At 38.6% G+C, this 19,267-nt stretch overlaps 1 protein-coding gene across 3 annotated transcripts in view; it reads right to left on the minus strand.

Moving 5' to 3' along the window:
* The window catches only part of LOC117424555 (tether containing UBX domain for GLUT4-like), a 55,026-nt gene that overhangs the window by 17,731 nt on the left and 18,028 nt on the right, over window positions 1–19,267 (minus strand). For all 3 annotated transcript variants that reach the window (XM_058992407.1, XM_034040995.3, XM_034040996.3), the window contains 6 exons: window positions 15,676–15,735; window positions 13,714–13,859; window positions 12,214–12,295; window positions 11,920–11,986; window positions 8,613–8,675; window positions 7,413–7,465 (listed from right to left, as the gene is read on the minus strand). In XM_058992407.1, coding sequence (XP_058848390.1) covers window positions 7,413–7,465; window positions 8,613–8,675; window positions 11,920–11,986; window positions 12,214–12,295; window positions 13,714–13,859; window positions 15,676–15,735 — 471 coding nt within the window. The remainder of the gene's footprint in view (window positions 1–7,412; window positions 7,466–8,612; window positions 8,676–11,919; window positions 11,987–12,213; window positions 12,296–13,713; window positions 13,860–15,675; window positions 15,736–19,267) is intronic.

Consider the following 19,267-nt stretch of genomic DNA (forward strand, 5'->3'; position numbering starts at 1 on the left):
CATCATTTTCTCGTTATACTTATAAGTCCAGTATATTCTGGTGGAAGCGCTTGCCTTGCTCCTCCGAGTACGCTCCCATGTTCTCCTTGAATTGATCAAGATGAGCATCAAAGATATGGACTTTGAGGGACATCCTACAGCCCATTGTGCCGTAGTTCTTCACCAGAGTCTCAACCAGCTCCACATAGTTTTCGGCCTTGTGATTGCCCAGGAAGCCCCGAACCACTGCAACAAAGCTGTTCCAAGCCGCTTTCTCCTTACTAGTGAGCTTCTTGGGGAATTCATTGCACTCCAGGATCTTCTTTATCTGTGGTCCGATGAAGACACCGGCTTTGACCTTTGCCTCAGACAGCTTAGGGAAGAAGTCTTGAAGGTACTTGAAGGCTGCCGACTCCTTATCTAGAGCTCTGACAAATTGTTTCATAAGGCCCAATTTGATGTGCAGTGGTGGCATCAGCACCTTCCGGGGGTCCACCAGTGGCTCCCACTTGACGTTGTTCCTCCCCACAGAGAACTTGGTCCGCTGTGGCCAGTCCCGCCTGTGGTAGTGCGCCTTGGTGTCCCTGCTGTCCCAAAGGCAAAGATAGCAGGGAAACTTGGTAAAACCGCCTTGGAGACCCATCAGGAATGCCACCATTTTGAAGTCTCCTATGACCTTGATGCCATCTCAGAAAAATGCAGATATGTATCCACTTAGGCAGCTGGAACTAAACTGAACTGGTGGCCTTAAGGCCCCTGTATTTATGCTACTATTTATATTACTGGAAAGTTCTAGAAGTTACTCCAAGTTTACTCAGCACTGAATCTATCTGGAATGTTCTGGAAAATAGGTAAATTTCAAAATATCACTGTCCTGGTCACAAAAGCAAAGTTTGTGGGGAATAATAGCCATTTTCTATACTTTTGAGGCATAAGCAATTAGGAAATAACACTTACTACCCAGGAACCAAAAAAAATAATAATAATTGTTACACAGTGTTATTTGTTCAATTGGGCATATTTGATATTTGATAAAAAATGCACTTGATTCAACGTACACTACCTATGAAACATTGTCAGGCCTGGAGAGAAGTGTTAAATGTGTCCAATTAATCACATAATTAGACCAATTAAGTAATAGAGAGCTTTGATGGAACGCAAGCTGGATTACAGCCCTCCAGGAACTGAGGATGACACCCTGATCTATGGTAATGCATCCGCGCTTGGGCATGGTTAACACAAGATAAACTAGGATGGCCAAGTAAGTCTGGTGGCCACATGTGCTTCAAAGTTTATTTTGGTACTCCTTTTGCTGAAGTAATCTGATTAATTAAATAAGGACTTAATTACTATCATCTTGTTTGCTCCAGAGCTCACTCACTCACCCACACACACACATAGCCTCACTGGAGCTGTGTGTGTAAAGATGGAAAGTTTATTTTCCGGGGGTCTAGTCATGACAATCTTCCCTTTAAACAATAAACTTTCAACTCTATTTCTCGCACTGGCCAGGCCCACATCAAACAGACGCAGAGGTCAATTTGGTTCAAATATAGGAATTGGATAATTAAGAGGGTTAAGGATGGCTTGATATGTATGTGGGTCTTGTTTTAACCACTTCCTTTACAATTATAGTCCTTCATGAAATAGCTGTCACTTGCTTAGAAGGAAAACTAAGCCTATGCTTTAGTGGTTAAAACGGGATACAAAACAAGATCCAAGTATAGAATTTATTGATAGTAAAGGTTGCAGGCTGGCTACATTTTGACAATTTATTGAAAAGCAGCAGGTGATAAATGCTAATGATATTGGGGCACTAGACAAATATTTAACTTTTTAAGTAAGGTGAATGGTGAATAATAGTCAAAAACAATAAAATAATCTAGACTGATATTGGTGTCTTTAACACTTTGTGTACAGGGATCAATATTTCAAATACATCAAAATGGTCTACGTGCTATATAAAACAGCAAAATCAAACAACAAATGCTTCTGTTTATTATTAAACAAGTTATTAAAGGGCACATAAGAACCTTTTTATTTTATTGTGTTACATGTTCCCATGTGTTGCTACAACTGGGAGGCTGTGTGGTCCATGGTTAAAGAAAAGGGCTTGTAACCAGGAGGTCCCCGGTTCAAATCCCACCTCACCCACTGACTCACTGTGTGACCCTGTGACCTCCTTGTGCTCCGTCTTTCGGGTGAGACGTAGTTGCAAGTGACTCTGCAGCTGATGCATAGTTCACACACCCTAGTCTCTGTAAGTCGCCTTGGCTAAAGGCGTCTGCTAAATAAACAAATAATAATAATAATAACTGTTTACGTAAGGTGTGTGTATTGTTTTAATTTTTTTTTTTTTTTAAACTGCCTCAAGATGGCTTCACATGTACCCACATGGACCTCTCAGAGCTACATTTCCCATCATCCTCCTGCTGACATGTAACTGAGATGGATTTACCAGTGAGCAGGAGGATGATGGGAAATATAGTTCTGAGAGGTCCATGCAGGTACATGGGAAGCCATCTTGAGGCAGGGAATGCAATTTAAAAGTTTAAAAAAGGGTTCAAAATGTTAAAAAAATAAATAAATAAATAAATAAAAACAATACACACATCTTACATAAACAGGTGTAGCAACAGATGGGATCATGTAACACAATAAAATAAAAAGGTCCTTATGTACCCTTTAAATACATTAAAACAACAATAATAAATAAATAAATAAAGCAAGCAATACTGTACTTAGGAACGAAAAAAAATGAAAAGTTAGTTTATTTTTAATTAATATGCATTGAACCCAGACAAAATAAATAAATAAATAAATAAAAGGATAGGGCAGACAAAACCTTAATTTACTGATGAAAAGCAGGCTAAAGGAGTCTTGAGCAATGGGAAAGATAAAAAGAGTGTCACATTTGGAAGTGCGTGTCGACACTAGGAGGCCTTCAGGCAGCTGGATGTGACAGATAAGGGAAGACTGAGCTATGAAGTCCATCCCCAACATCTGCGACCCGCTTCCCTTCTCTCACTCTCCCGATCCCTCTCTAACCTGGAGCCATCTCTCATACATCAAGGCTGTGGATCGGCTGGCCAGGCCCACAAACATGAAGAAGCCATCAGATAAACCAGTTCTATTCCTGGCAGGGGGGGGGATCAAAGCACCCTGTATTAACCCCATGTGCCAGCTCCTGCTGGGCAAAATCAAACACACATGTGGACGAAATAAGAAAAAAAGACTATTCTGTATATCTAAAACATTACCGACCGTTAAATAATTCAGTACGAGTTAAGACTGACTGATACAGAGGGCACCTGCTTATATTTTTCTTGTGCAATGTCTGATAAAGCCACTGTTGTGATATTAATGGAAAGGACGCACACATGTGTGCACAGCATGCAGCAATTCAGAGCATTACCACCACCAATGGATCTCTAATAGACTCAGAACCTGTGAGAAAACAAACCAATAAACTGTCCCAAAGCACTGCAGGGGATAATCTTTAATCTGTTGTGTTTGCCTACTGTTATTTGGGTCTTAAAATGCTTCCCAAGAAGTCTACCAAGTCTACCAAGTCTACACAGCTATTCATGCAACAGGTTTTACGGTATAGTGCATTTGTATGTGGTAAGGATACTGTTATTTGTAATCAGAAAAAAAAACAATGTATGTAAACATTATAGAACAAAAGTTGGCACGTCAACAGAACGCAATGTAATCTGCATTTCCAGCTCTGAAAACTGTAAGGACCATTTAATAACCTGTTGGTGCCCACTGAAATTCCTTCTCGTTCCCACCAATTGCCTGCAAACCACAGGCTCAAAGCCCGAGCCCAGAATAATCCAAAACTTCCGTCTTTCGCTATGAAGGTTAAAGCTGGATATTTCCCATAAGGATACAGTAAGTGTGAGATTCTTTCTAAAGCTGGGCCAGAAATGAACCTACCTCCATTCCACTATCTTAACTTCCATGGAAAATGTACAGCCTTCCTGGAACTGATCTTACTACTCTGGTGGAACAACAGCACCAACACTATTTCAACAGGTTACTAATTCAGACCCACCCAATTAAAACCAAACTAGAAATCAAGTCTGCTCCCTCCATTCAAAAACATTGACCTCCTGAAAAAACAGTGCTACAAAAAGGATGCAGCAGCGCTCACTAATGCTTTTGATTTCAAATATTTTTCTTAAGAGTGCAAGCCAGTAAAAACACATGCATTTATTAATAATGGTTAAACAAACATGTGGGTAGAGCTTTTACAGCAATTAATGTCCTAGAGCTGTGTGGTTTCAGGCGGGTGTCAGTTTTTCCACATGGACAGCAATGCTCACCCATGGATGGACTTAAAAAGAAGTCTTCTTTGATTTACTACGGGACAATTACATAATTTTGCAAAAACAAAAACAAACAAACAAAAAAAAAAACCTTTAACTGGGACCAGCAAGTATCTTTATTTATCTTCTGCCAAGTGTCAGTGTCGTCCTTTGATGAGGGAGAAAACAAACTGCCCCAGTGAGAATTCCACTTACAAATACGTACAGTACTCAAATACTTACTCCTTTACAAGTAAAAAAAAAAAAAAAAAAGGACTTGCATATTGCTCTAGACTGACAGTGATTAAAACAATGACAGGCTACCACGCTCTCTGTATCTGACAGCAGGCACATCACTGCAGGAAAGTCTATCTGGGAGGTTTTCCAGCGTTTGAATGATTGACTGATGGGCTGATTAATAGAGACAGTCGACTGAGCGTTCTGGCGAAGCAAGTATATTAGTTATTTACAGTGTGTAGTCCTCTAGCCACTGATCTGGCACTTCAGAATAGGAAGAACGAGTTTGGAAAATAAGGCTACTGTACAAAAAAAAAAAAAATAATTTTTTTACATATTTATATTAAACGTCTGTGGAAATAAACTGGATAGCATCATTTTTTTTTTTTTTTGAAACTGGATCCACCCTCTATTAATCCTGTGTAATTAAAGTGACTGTGATCATCCATTGGGACTGGAAAATTGAAAAGTTCAAAGGGATCGGGATGCTTTTCTGCTGCAATTTCAAATTGCTGATTTCTGTTATTAATTATACATCTTAAGTGCCTTTGAAGAATGGAGCAGACCATCCTTCTCCGTGAAGACATTATGTCAGCAAAAAAAAAAAACAAATAAAAAAAAAACCCACATTGCTTTAGATAGTTTCCGGGAAAATAAATGGAGCTTCTTTTAAACCTCCGGCCCCCGTACCCCTGACCGTCAGCAAACACTGCCACTCTGAATAGCCAAATGTGAACGCTGTGTGATCTCTCAGCTGCCCCAATGCAGCTGGAAGCTACTGACACACCTCAACTGGTGCCGTCTTCGTTTATTCTTTAAATCAAGAATTTTGTTCATGAAAAAAAACAACTTGTTGATATATAACCAGTGGTTACTGTTTAACAAATGCAGTGTTACAGTACAGTTTTATATAAGTACTGGCATGAGTTCACATAGAAGCAGCACTAAAGGTGCTCTACAGACAAGGAAAGACTGAAGTTTATCAATCCTATTGGAAGTATTTCTATACAGGTATTAATATATATTCCAGCGCAATGCCAGAAATGAAGAATTGAATCAAAAGAAAAGGTATGGTTTGTGCAGTAGCTACCAAGTACCTACCAAACCATGCATGATTTGTGTGACAGTAAATGATCCTTGTTGTGGTTAAATAACATGTTCAAGACCGTGTTAAAAGCTTGCAATCAATATAAATCAGTGACACTACGGTGTCATTTAGAAATACTAAAAGCACATTAAATTCAGTGACAAATTTTTCATCTAGAGGTATTTTGAAGACCTTAAATAAAAACTACTAGTCGAAACGTTTGTCACGGAATTGCAGTTTCTTTTAGTACAGTCGCCACCACGTACACCGTACAGGGTTATTTCAGGCAGCCGTTTATATATCGGACAAATAGCGTTTGCCATTCCCATTGATTTCAATAACAAAGGCATTGTTTATACCGTGTTAAGCACATCGTATATTTCGGCCAAACTCAGCTGTTTGGATCTTGTTATGTGCCATTCACATAGATTTAAATAACAAACGCACTCTGTAGTAATCACTCCTACTAATCCACAAATCAGCTGTTTGCACCTCGTTACTGAGCGATTACCCCTATGGTGTACCTTGGCTATTTAATCCCTGTACTCAGTGTCAGGTTTATTTACAGTTTGTAAAAACAGCACTGACTGCACAGCAAGCAAGCATGGCTGCATGGCTGGAAAGAGAAAAATGATAAACATCAGCATGAAAATTCAGTGTAAATAAAATGTCTCTGTTTGATGCTGTGCGCTTGCTAAAGCATGCTTGGAACTCTGTCAGTCAGCAAAGAATGCCACGTTGCTTTAAAAAGCTGGGGACAATGTGGGAATGGACCTGATTATGGACTGGGGAAGGGGATGGGATTTGGTGCTTGTGTGACTTAGACCTGAAAGACTGCCTGTGTGTGGGTGCGTCACTGACGGGGCTGGGAGCAGGTCTGACATGACCAGTCAGAGATAGGGAGTGTTGGACCAATGAGTGAGGAAGGGTGACAGACTTGGGTGTGTGTGTGTGTGGAGATGACAGTGTGATAGAGAGAAGTGGGACCTGAAGGTGGGAGAATTGAGAGAGAGTTAAGAGAGGTTGAGTTTGTGAGTGAGAGGAGAGGAATGAGAGCCATTGTTCACTAAAAGCTAAAAAAAAAAAAAAATGCAGCGGTTTCCAACTGTTTTGAACTACAACTGTTGTCTGTCTCATTATATCCTGGAAACCCAGCAGCTCTGCGCTACAATATGTAAATAAATCCTGTTCGCCTGCGGGGCGTATCAACTTCAACCTCCGTCTCGATCTCCTGCCTGCCACTCAGCAGCGAATTCACGCATCCACACGGGAGACAGCTACTCTGTCACAAGCACAATACCCTGTATCTTTCTAAACAAGGGATTTAGGTGATCTCCCTAACAAAAGCTGAATCTCAAAACAATAATATCGTACAGTAATTGTTACAGCTGTGTATAATGGTATTTAAAACAGGATTTATCTATCCACCTTTTTACATATCCGCCCTTACTCTGGTACCCTCGCAGTCGGATACGCCACAGATTGCTCTACTTTTTATTACATTCATAGGTTTTAATACATTTTTTATTAGTGTAACGAGGGTCTTAATAAAGAGTTTTAACCGCATACACGCTTGTTTGTTTTGATTACTGTACAGGTGATTGGGGGACATTTTGAATGTCAGGTTATTGTGTGGGTGTTGATACCGTCCATCGCTTACTGCGGGTGAATCACGTTAACACAAACATGCCCGTTCTAAGCGGTGGCGACTGTAATTCTAAATTCAGCACTGTTGAGTGTTGAATAGTTATGGATGTAGAACTGTAGTAGTATAATACAAATAAGATGATCCTTACCTGGAAAAGGGTGTCTGTGAGGTCATTCAAAATCACTTTTGGAGGGGAAATAACTGAGAGAAAGGAGAAAGAGAGTTTAGTTTTAGGCTAGCACGACACGTGTATAGTTTTTATAAGATGCACAAACCAGCGTATTACTTTTAGATATCCTCCATACACTGCAGATGTTTCCTGCTATCTCTCTAATATTGCAAGATACATTTTTACAAAAAAAAAAAAAATGGGTTGAGCAAATGCAGAATCAGGAAAAACTATGTTCTATATTTTTGCAAGTTATATCTGTCAGTTGTTGCAAAACGGCGCAGAAAACAACAGAAATGCAAGATGGAAACGAAAACCAATTGCTTCATGTGTAACCTGGGAGAGCTACACACTATGTATTAGGGTTTGCTGTTTGTGATCCATCTCTAATGATACAATGCAAGGGCAGGAGCAAAGCTCTGGATCAGATGGGTGTATACTGGCTGAACTAGAAGGTCCAGTTCCTGCAGCAGCTGCTTCTTTCATTTGAGGTCACCCACCTACCTTATTAGTCGTTCAGGCCTGCTTAGCATCTGATTTATGACAATATCAGGATCCAAGGTGTAAAGATATGAAACTATTTTTTCTTTGTACTTGTTTCAGCAGTGTCAGAATATTAAGCTTTTACAGATATTGGCCAACCATGAAAGAAAAGGGTGGGATCCTAAACAATCTGTTGTGTAAGATCTGACCCTTTCCATTCATTTTTGGAGCACTAATTTCATAACTGTTTTCCAGGCTTTTGAGATTTTTTAAATAGGGAAGAAACATTAACCATCTTACGCCTCTGCATCACAGAAAACAATAAAACAAACACATAAAACAAATGTACCAGTGGAAACAAAAATCTATTTTATGAATCATGTCTTTCCATTTGGTTCTAATGAAGATTTTAAGGTTCTAATTTCTTTTAAAAGAAAAAAAAACAAAAAAAACAAAAAAACAGTAAAAGGTATCCATGAGCAACAAAAATCGTAACTCCTCCCAAACTTGCATGCCCATATTTAAAAAAACAAAAAAACTGACTTGCAAATGACATTACTCCAAAACACAAGTCATGAACCCCTCGCTTCTGAATCTGTGTATAACAGCAGCGGAGTCCTTCAGGAAAATCAACATTAAGGTATCTATTAAATAGATGGAGAAACCTTCTATGTCATGGAGGTCACGGGCACTTACACAAGTAGAATCGGAGGTCTGGATCCTCAAGATGTTTCCTCACAAACTCTCTCACAGCACCCACTGCGAAGACAGAAAGGGGTTTATGAAGAGTGTGATGCATGAAATGAAAGGTGCAGATCTCATGTCCAAGCGAAAGGTTGCTCATATCCATTGGGCTGGCCTCATCCACTGTGCTTTTCAAACCAGACCTCAAAACCTTTTGGACTGACAGAATTTGCTTTACTATTCTGCTGCCAATCAATCCAATTGAGACAAGGGTAGTATAATACAAATATATTTTTAGAAGGACAGCATACATCAATAACCAGACGAAAACCAAGGCAAATACTAGATAGGAACTCCAAACGCTGGCTAGAACGTAAAGGTTAATGAATCCCAATGCACAAAAAAAAGCAGGACAAGGAGTTATCAAAATGAGGTGCTGGTTTTTACTCTGCAGCTTCTAGAGGAACTTGACCATTCAGAAATGATGTCCACGCGTAAAATAATAACGTTTATTTTTTATTATTCCACTTTGGGAAGGCATGTTTAAAAGCTTGGCCTCTGTCATTTTACTGTACCTGTTTTTATTATGATCATGATTATATCTTTTTTAAAACAGTCTAGGTTAACCGTATCCAGACTACCATTACACACATATCTGTGGGGAGAGGTTTTCAGTGCTAGGCTCCCATCCAGAAGATGGTGGTTGAGGCTCCGACTGCGTGACATTCCAGCCCACATGCTGAAGAGTTCAGCTGCTCTACCTCCCCTGGACCACCATGGCACGCACTGCCATTTCTTCACCTCCTTCTTTCACACACTGTGAGGTACGTGGAATGAAAAATGAGAAATGTCCTGGGTTTGTTGACCTTTGGCCTTAAAGTTTTCTGCTTTGGGAAATTTTTCTGGTCTCCTTGTTTTCCACACATAATGCCTCTACACTCAAACAGTGTTACATAATAATATTAAACGATATTATACAATAAACTGGAAAGAGAAAGTTGTAAAACCATTCTTCCATTTTGAACAAGAAAGCTGTGGGACACTTACAGCTCGAAAGTGTTTGTGAGTGTAAAAGAGGGTGCAGGAATAGGAGCCAAACACTCTTCAGAACATTAGCTGGAAGAGTCTAATAAAATTAAACCATTGCAAGAATGAAAGCAACAGACATCAAAGTCAAGTCAAATTGCACAAGCTGTTTGATCTCTCCCTTTTCTTTTTATTAAGATTCAGTCTGGCTCATGTAGAGCCCTTTATACGCTGGTCTTCATTAGTTCAAACCCCTTTAAAATGACTTTATTTTTGCAGTTTTAAATTCACCATTTTCAGGGAAAGACAACAACTAAAATTAACACTGTTAAAAAAAACAACACAGGGTGAAGCAGGAGGAGGTAATTGAAGGATGCAGATCTGGCAAATTACCGTCCAATATACCGTTATAGCCTTCCGATAACCACCACTGGTGTATATTGGTACTGGTATTTAAGACTAAATATTGTAAAAACAAGCAACGAGTAAGGAAAGACATAACAACGTGCGGTTATGATTGTCCTCACATATGACTTATTTGTGCATTACCCACACAGAACCATCAAGTCTCCTGTCTGTCGGACTGAAAAACCAATACATGCAATTTTAGAGCAGATCATTTCTGCTCAGTGTATACTGCTGTGGTGAAGCTGGAGGTGTAAGACGCTGTGTCGACTGGGATGAAAAGAGGGGATTTGGGGGAATATTTTCTGGTAGGTAAAAGTTACATTAAAAATAGACAAGGGAAAAAATCATAAAACTAAACTACTCCACTGAAATCCTGCACACATTTGTATTTAATGCATCTGATAAATTTCTGTTTAGTGCTGTACAGCTGGCATATTCTGACAGACCCGTGGTCAGTTATAATTGGAATTAGAATTACAGCAGAATTACACTAAAAAGTAACAAACAACACAATTATCACGTTTACTCTGTTTATTCTTAATAACCAAACAATAAATCACAGGTACAAATACAGAAACATACTATATAACTTTTTATTTTTTTTTCAAATAAATGGGGTCACCAAAAGCGGTTGAAAATACATGAATAACGTCTGAATGACAAATAAATGCAGAACTGAACTGGAAAAGGATGAATTATATGGTTTAATTACAATGACAAGGTCCGATTCCTGATATGGGTTATATCAGAAATACTCCTGCAGCAGCAGCTGGCGTGCTTTACTTAATATACAGATGAGCAAGTTAATTAACGGCTATGGCTCAACTGAGGATTCTTTTCCAAAGTGAACTACTTAAAAACTGTACCTGGAACAGTAAGTATATCCCTGGTTGCTACAGATTTCAGAGTTTGTCGTCCACATCTGTGTGTTTCCACTGCCCCATAGTGTTTTCTCTTACATTATAACAACGATTTGATGCTGTACGTTTGCAAAACGCTTTCACAAAGAGACATTTTTACAGAGGCACAGCAACAACAGGTGTCTATTTGTGTGGCTGTCAAAATGTTAAATGGTAATGCAGACTTCTGCTAAAATCTGCTACAAAAGCACAGGGATGAGAGTGTAGATAATGTTAACTTAAAGTACCGTGCACAGACCACTAGTGGCACCTGCCCAAGCTGGATGTAGCCTGTTTAATAGGGGGATGTCAAGGGCTAGTCAAACATATTTTATGACTTTATTGAACCAAATCCATAAAACTATTCCAGTATTTGCACTTGATGTGGGTTTAGGAAGAATAATTTGAGAAATGCATGACTTGCTGTAATGCTTTTTAAAAGAAGTTATTAGTAAGTATTTTTTTTTTTATTGTCCCTTGTTGGTTATCTATAAATTGCAGCCACAGAGAGTGCCCAAAAAAACAAACAAACAATAAAAACAATGCTGTTTTTTGTGTGAAGCCTCGCTGTAAATCACTTGTGCCTTTGGCGCTATTGAGGTTTCTGGGCTCCCGATGCTCGTGAGAGTCTGCTCAACACCTCACCAGAACTGCTTTCTGTATGACTATGTTGTGAGACAACATCACGCAAATGGCAGATGTCACACAACACATGTCTGAACACAAAACTAATTAAAAAAAAAAAAAAAATGAAGAAACATGAAAGGGTTTCTGAAAGATTCATTACACACACAAACCCATTAACACTTACCCCCAAAGGAATGAATTTATATATATATATATATATATATATATATATATATATATATATATATATATATATATATATAAATAAATCAGTTGATACTATTGGGGAAAAAACGTAACAACTGAATTTAATACTTTATGATGCTTTAAACTTTGTCCAAAATGTATTAACATCTCACCTGTTTCCAAAGGTCGAAAGAATCCTTGCAAAACATGTCTGTCAGGGAACTGTACTCTCACCACAACCTGCCCAGCACAAGAGGATATCATCAGCAAGCAAGTCCACAAAGGATCAGACTAACATGTTCTTTAATTTGTGATTCTTTAAAACTGCTTCCATTAAACCATATCAGAGAAAAAAATAAAATAGAAACCAACACAAATGAACCATCAGAAGACAAACAAATGCGTTTTGTACACTACTCAAATCAATATCAGATTGTTTCGGTAGAGAGAGGGGTACAAGCACTGACCTTGGGGTATCGTTGCATCTTTTCTTTCATCCGAGACTCCCTCAAGGACTTGGTCAACAGCGGAGCTTCTTCAAGAACCTCCCTGAAAATTAAAGCAAAAACCCAAAAAACTATAATGGGACATCACTATGGAACAAGCTGTTTGCATTGCTTGTATATGTCATCGCGAGCCTCATGACTAGATACATGATGGAGTTGACTCCCTTAAATAAAATGATCTTAGTGATCTCAAGTGGCATAACACTAACACTGTTAATGGAGTTCCATTGTAGAGCTCAGATGGAGGTTGAAGGAACTCACTGACAGGTCTATTCATTTAGGACAGCATTGTTAAGATCAGTCACTCTACATTTTTTTACCATTTTCTTTTAAATACACAGTTTAAATGTTGATCAATGTGAAGTTGTCTTGAAAGAACTACTGTATACTGTATAAAGATGTTCAATTCAATTTGGCCGTTTCTTCATCATTCTGATAAAGCAAATTGCTGATATTATATTGAACAACCTGATATAACAAACATTTCTCCAGACCAAAAAATAAATAAAACAACAAGCCATTCTCATCGATCGCTATACAAGCAAGAAAAATCTCCTAACTCAACTTTAAGACTGGGCTCAATTATAAAAGAACATGAAAAAGCTGTTATGAGAACAGTTTAATGTGGGTGACCACAGTTTAGAGGCTGACCAGAACAGGTCATAAAAACAAAATTAACCACTAGTACTGGAAACCAAGAAGGTGTGGGAATTTCTCCAATTATGTATTGCCAATAATAAACTTTTTTTTTTTTTTTTTTTTTTTTTTGTAATGTCAACTTAAAAAAAAATTCTGGTCACAGACTTTATGGCTTAGTGAATTCCTTGTGAGAACAATTTGAGGCGATTACAAAGACAAATCCGCCACAAGGCTATCTTAACCAATAGGAACGCTGTGGGGCATGAAGATGTGAAAGAACTAACCCTGTGCGTGTCAGTCATGCGTGCAAGACACACAAACAGAAAACCCATAATGAGCTAACATAGGTTCATCATCTTGTGATGTGTTAATCAGAAATGCTCTTGAATCAAAATTGTATGTTAAAACAAAATAACTGAAAACAGATTGAGTCTTGTGTCTTGAACTGGGTTGCAAAGTAGAAACAAGATGTACTAGCTATGATATAACTTAGTCACTCCTAAGATGATTGCAAATACAGTGCGAACGACACAAGTTCAGCCCTGTATGCATGCTATGCCGGGAGTCTACATAGTAAAAAATACCTAAGCAATGCCTTTCGTTACTTAGTATTTGCTGAGACTTGGAAAAACCTAGGTATATTATTTCTTAAGACTATGCACCATCCCAGATCAAATTTAAAATCTAAATAATAATAATAATAATAATAATAATAATAATAATAATAATAATAATAATAATAATAATAATTATCCAAAGCCCCAAAATAGGCTTGTGTCTGGTCAGTTTCGTTTTAACAGGGAAACAGGAAGCAGAGCTTACCTCTCACTCTTGAGCTGTGCAAAGCGCTTCCTGATGTCATCAACGGTCACCTGGAAGAACTCATCAGGCAGGTCCTCAGCAAAGACCTCCCCTCGCTGACGGTGCTCCGCATCCATGTGATACACCAGGGCCTCTCGATCGATGGGCTGAGATACAGAACGCACAGGGACCCTCAACAGCACTCTAGCATTGTCAATAGGGCATCCAGGGTGATACTTATTTTGAGACTTGTGAAATACACTGCAGTTGTGTAGTTACAGTAAACTTTCCTGGCTTCCAGTCCTTTGTCCCCACCCCCCCTCCTATTGTGAAAATGTGTCCTGTTTGAATGCAGTATTTTGTTTTGTGCAAACAGAGTAATCTTCCATCTCTAAATACCCACAAAGCAACAAATAGTGGAAGTACAATTAAAAATGCTTCAGGAACAAGGCACGATCCCTGAGCATTTATACATACTCGCACAAGCGTAACTTTGTATAATTTGAGTTTCCCCCAGCACTAAACATATCCGGGAGCCTGGGAGGCCTGTGCACTTGTTCGACCTCAGCAGGGCACTGGTCACGCTTGCATGAGGACCTGCATGGTTGCAGGAGCTTGTTGGAAATGATGGACTGGCATTCTTCTTGTATGAAATGGCTCATTTACTTTTAAAAGAGAGGCAGGAACTTGCACTGATGACAAGAAACAAGTGTAGCGAATGAAGTACATATTAGTGCATATTAAAGAACATAATAACTGTGCTGTTTCAGTAGCTCCTAAACCACGGGATCACAGAAATAGTTTATTTCAATTTGACAGTCATTTTTGAATGTTACAGCTACTAGGTATCCCAGCTGAGCTGTGTACCATCATCAACCAATAATTTTAGTCTTGCACCAACTCCCTGATCTTGTCTGAGTTGAGACAAAAGATTAACCAACTTAACCAAAACAGAAATTGTAAGTGAAACTACTTCTGAATATTTAAAGTTTCTGACATCAAAGGGTATTCGCTGGTTCGATCTGCTAAACATCCAGCGCACAGAAAAATTAATTTCTGTGTAGATTTGTAAATGTGCATAGGCTTTGCCTTTCATATAATTCTTCCCATATATTTATTTAAGCTAAATTCTTAAAATCCCTTTATATTTACATATGCAGTTCATTTTAGATTCCATTCCTGCAAAAATAACTTTCAGTCATTCTGTCCCAAACACCACCCTTTTCTCATTTCATCAATTTTACAAAGACAAGATACTGTCTACCAACAACAACAAAAAGATTTACAACTTGCTATAATTTAAATTCCTTTCAAACTTGAAATGAAACAAAAGCAACAGGCAAGAAAACGGGACAAAATGACAAGACAGGGTGTATATTTTTAGCTTTTTTGTTTTTATATATATATACATATATATATATAGATAGCACCATTACAATTCCCAAGTGCAGACAGTGTGCTTGGCTCCACAGCAAGCTTTCTGTGGTGCGACATTTTGGCTAAGCCAGCAGCCACGGTCTCCCACCCTAAGCCAAGTCCACAGTCCCACAGCCATGATATATTATAGCAGAGATGACAGCCAGCCCTTCAATCTGTCACTCTGTTCTTTATCCTCATTCATTTTCTCATTGTATATAATTCAGACTGACATCTGTCCTCATCAAAGAAGACACTGATAGGAGATGTATTTATTTCAAGTCTCCACGAGTCCTGGTAGCACCCCCACAGAAGCTTCAGGTGGAATTCCACGTGGAGTGGGGTATGTCCACTGGCTAAACAAGCACATGGGCAGGCAGAGTAGTAGTTGTGCTTCAAGACAGAGGTACAGAGGATTTTTTTAATGTTGGGGAAACTGAACAATATTTCGTTACATATAAGGGTGGTAATAAGCCACTAAGGTGTACCTGATTACAGCGGGCCGAGCCTGCAGTGTGCACGGAAAGTGAAAATTAGAGATTAATTTTTAAGATGTATTTGTTTTACCTCTAAAAAACCTTCCCCGTCTTCAGTAGTCGGTTCTTCATTTCTGGAACCCAGCGACTTCTGAAACAAAAAATAAAAACACAAAATAACAAAATGACAAAAGCATTCTTAAAAGGCTGATGAAATTACAAGGCTTCATTTGCTATTTTTGCTGCTGGAAATGAAATTTAGAAAGTCAACAACAGCCAGCGTGGGTGGTGGAGCATTTTTTTTTTTTTTTTTAACAAAAATACACTGCTGTCCACTGTAAGTACAGGGTTACACAAACCTAATTACAGTATTCTATTGGGGTATGCGAGATATGTCTCTACGAAGAAACCTGATTTGACAGCCAGCATGTCATTTCTGTAAAGAAATGTTGAGTTTTCAGAGTGCACAGTTTTAGATCTAAAGTAATGTGTGTTCTTAAAACGTTAAATTGACAAAAATCAGAATACACTGAATTTGAGGTGGGTGACAAACCTTTACATTAACTCAATATCAAGCCCAATCACCTGAATGTATAAAGGGGGATTTTTAATACATGCCCAAAAAACATCTGAGGGATGTTAGATATTGTGGACATGACCAATAAATAGCTTTTTCATCAAACAACCCTGCAATCAAATATATACACCAAATGTACTTTCCCTCATTAGACTCTGAAGTCTATTTCAGGCCATTTTCTCCAAACCAGGCAATTAAACAGAGTATTTCTGTCCGTCAGAAACTGAAACTATGTTACAATGAAGTGCATGGGTTCAAGAATTTAAAACGACAACATTACAGCCCTGATCTGCCAACTGTGGAATGATGCCAGCATCGAAGTTAGGTTTTAATTCCTAAAACACCACAGCTTTATTCCTTACAATACACCACTGCTACAATTACACTCAGCACCAATGTCACTAATTGTAACAAGCTACTAGAAACCAATGACCTTGATAATACTGTTCCAAGTGCCTTCTCTCAAACTGTTTCTAATATAGTTTAACAAGCTGGCCAGGCCAGGCCAGTAGTAATCCTTCTTTGTATGTGCTGCTGTCTCTGTCCCCAGACTGAATGGAACACAGATTATTGGATTGAACTTGGAACATGTAACTCAACGTAAAACATTTACAGCACACGGAATTCACACAAGTCTGTAAGCCCAGCAGTGCAACACATCATAAAACCAGAGCTGCTACAAAGTTAAAATAAATGATTAATTTAGCCAGAGATAAACACTGTAATGACTGGAGTGTCTCCAACTATGTGTACTGGATTAACCTACTCTTTACTAGGGTCTCATATATAGAAATACCAAGATCAATAAAAATAAAAGTCTCACAACCTCTGCTAAATTTAGGCAGATTGTACCAGAATTCAAATAATTCAGTTTCCATACAAAGTTTTACAGTGGAATCTCTATCTTTGCAGAGCACCATAGTATACTGTTGTCTCTCAAATGGGTATACTACTGATAATGTGTCAGAGTTTCTATTACATTTGTACAGTACAGAGTAACTGCTTTGCTGAAACCTGATGCTTCTCGGTGATTTTCTCGGTAAAGCCTGTTCAATGAATTAATGACAATACATGCTCAATTGGAATGAGATTCTGGGATTGTGGAGACCATGGAAGATGCCTCAAGTCTCAGTCATGCTCCTCAAAAAATTCATGCACAATTCTAGCAAGGTGGATGCGTGCATTATCATCTTAAAAATAGCCATTGCCATCCAAGTACAAATGCATCACTGATGGGTGGATCCACAGCAATGCTGATGTGAACTTTGTCAGTGATCACATGTCACACGATCAACCCCATTTGTATTTATAATTCACGGTGATGCCAAAGCCAGTTCTGTCCTAATAAAGTGGCCACGCCGTGTATATGAATTCATTAACAAAACATGAACCAAAATCCATTGCGACACTGCGTTCCATGATGTTTGTCACTGGTGGTCCCATCTGACGCTACTCTGTTGGGATTGTCTCATCTCCTCTGGTCCGCACTGGGCTTGTGGTTTGATCTGTTAAGTGTTTTTTTTGGCTCCACAGCTGTCAGCAGTCAACAGTTCATGGTTAAAAAAAAAAAAAAAAAAATGAAAATTTTCCTTTTCATCTTGACTGCTTAATTGCTGCTGCTAGTACTGGCTCTTTATACAGTGGGACATGCCCTCCACCCCATTGTGCTGGCTCTTGTAAGAGTGTTGCTTTTATATGCTTACCACCCAACAGACAATTTCTATAAAATTGGTATTTGACCACCGGGTCACTGTTTTACAGACAGATATATAGACACGCAAGTGAAAGACTTTGCAAACACCTACGGAGTTGATGCTTTCTGCCTTCCATATCACAGCAGTCTCATGCAAAAACTGTGACAACCGATCTCATCCAGACCAACTGTTTACGAATTGTAAAACATGGAGGGCATGGCGCACGGCTCAAACTCTCACAGTAATGACTGGCTTAAACAAGTCTGGAGGGCACTGGCTCAAAGCTGTTCTTGTTGAGGCTTTTTGCAGTTTTGCCTTTGTATGTTATCTGGATTACCTAGACTATTTTTTTTAGACTCAGAAACTGAATGGATTTATGAGAGAGAGAGAGAGCGAGAGAGCGAGGTTTTTAATGGCTTTTTCTTCTAGGACGCTATACATTTCAAGGCTCGCGAAACCAAGGTTAAAGTACTTGATCTAACGATTATCCACTGGTCTGGAAAGAAAACCATCTTCAAGGTCTTTGATCAGGAAGTTGTACCCATCTCCCCAACCTCCCTAATTGTAACAGGGCATATGGTGTCCCCCTGAGGCAGGCCGCCTCATAGTCAGATATCAAAGCTGTGTATTTACAGTTATCTCAGTGTATGTGAAGGAAGTAATCAGGACTGTTAGGGGTCAACGCACTGGCCCAGGACAGGAACAAAAATGACTGACTTCAAAGTGAGGTGATCCTCTAACTGTTGTTGTAACTCGGAACTATAAACACTATAATCAAGAAAGCTAAAAAAAAAAAAATTATTCAGCTCTGATCTGTAAAGGGGTATTTAAGTGAAATTACTTCTGAATAATTAAAGTTTCTGACATCAAAGGGTATTCGTTGGTTCGGTCTACTAAACATCCAGTGCACAGAAAAATAAAGCTAAAGTGCATATTTTATCCAGTCCTCCCACCACGTCAAACATTAACGGAAAATATTCGGGTTCCTGTCTTATTAAAACAAGTGCGCCTTTCAAGTTGAGCACTTTATTTATTTTGAAGACGACAGCGTGCTATGATATTGCATGCAAACTTTTTGAAAGAAAAAACACAAGAAAACAAAGCAGGCACGCATTCTATAATGCTCTATAATCAATCAAACATTATCAGATACTGAGACTTGAGATCAAAGAATCAAGGCAATGATCAAAGTGATAAAGATGTCAAGCAATTTGTTTCAGTGTTAAGAAAAATGTAAAATGTTTATTGACTCTTTATTGCCTAAAGGTATCTGGGTTTTTGTAGTATAAAAGGTAAAATTGAGCTCATACCTTCTCTTAAAAAAACAAACTTAAAGCCTTGCGTAAGTCTAACTTAAAAGATATGATTTGTAGAAAAAAAAGTTATAAAGGTTTACAGTGTGACAAAGGGCA

The sequence above is a fragment of the Acipenser ruthenus genome, chromosome 19, assembly GCF_902713425.1.
Source record: "Acipenser ruthenus chromosome 19, fAciRut3.2 maternal haplotype, whole genome shotgun sequence".
Taxonomy (NCBI): Eukaryota; Metazoa; Chordata; class Actinopteri; order Acipenseriformes; family Acipenseridae; genus Acipenser; species Acipenser ruthenus.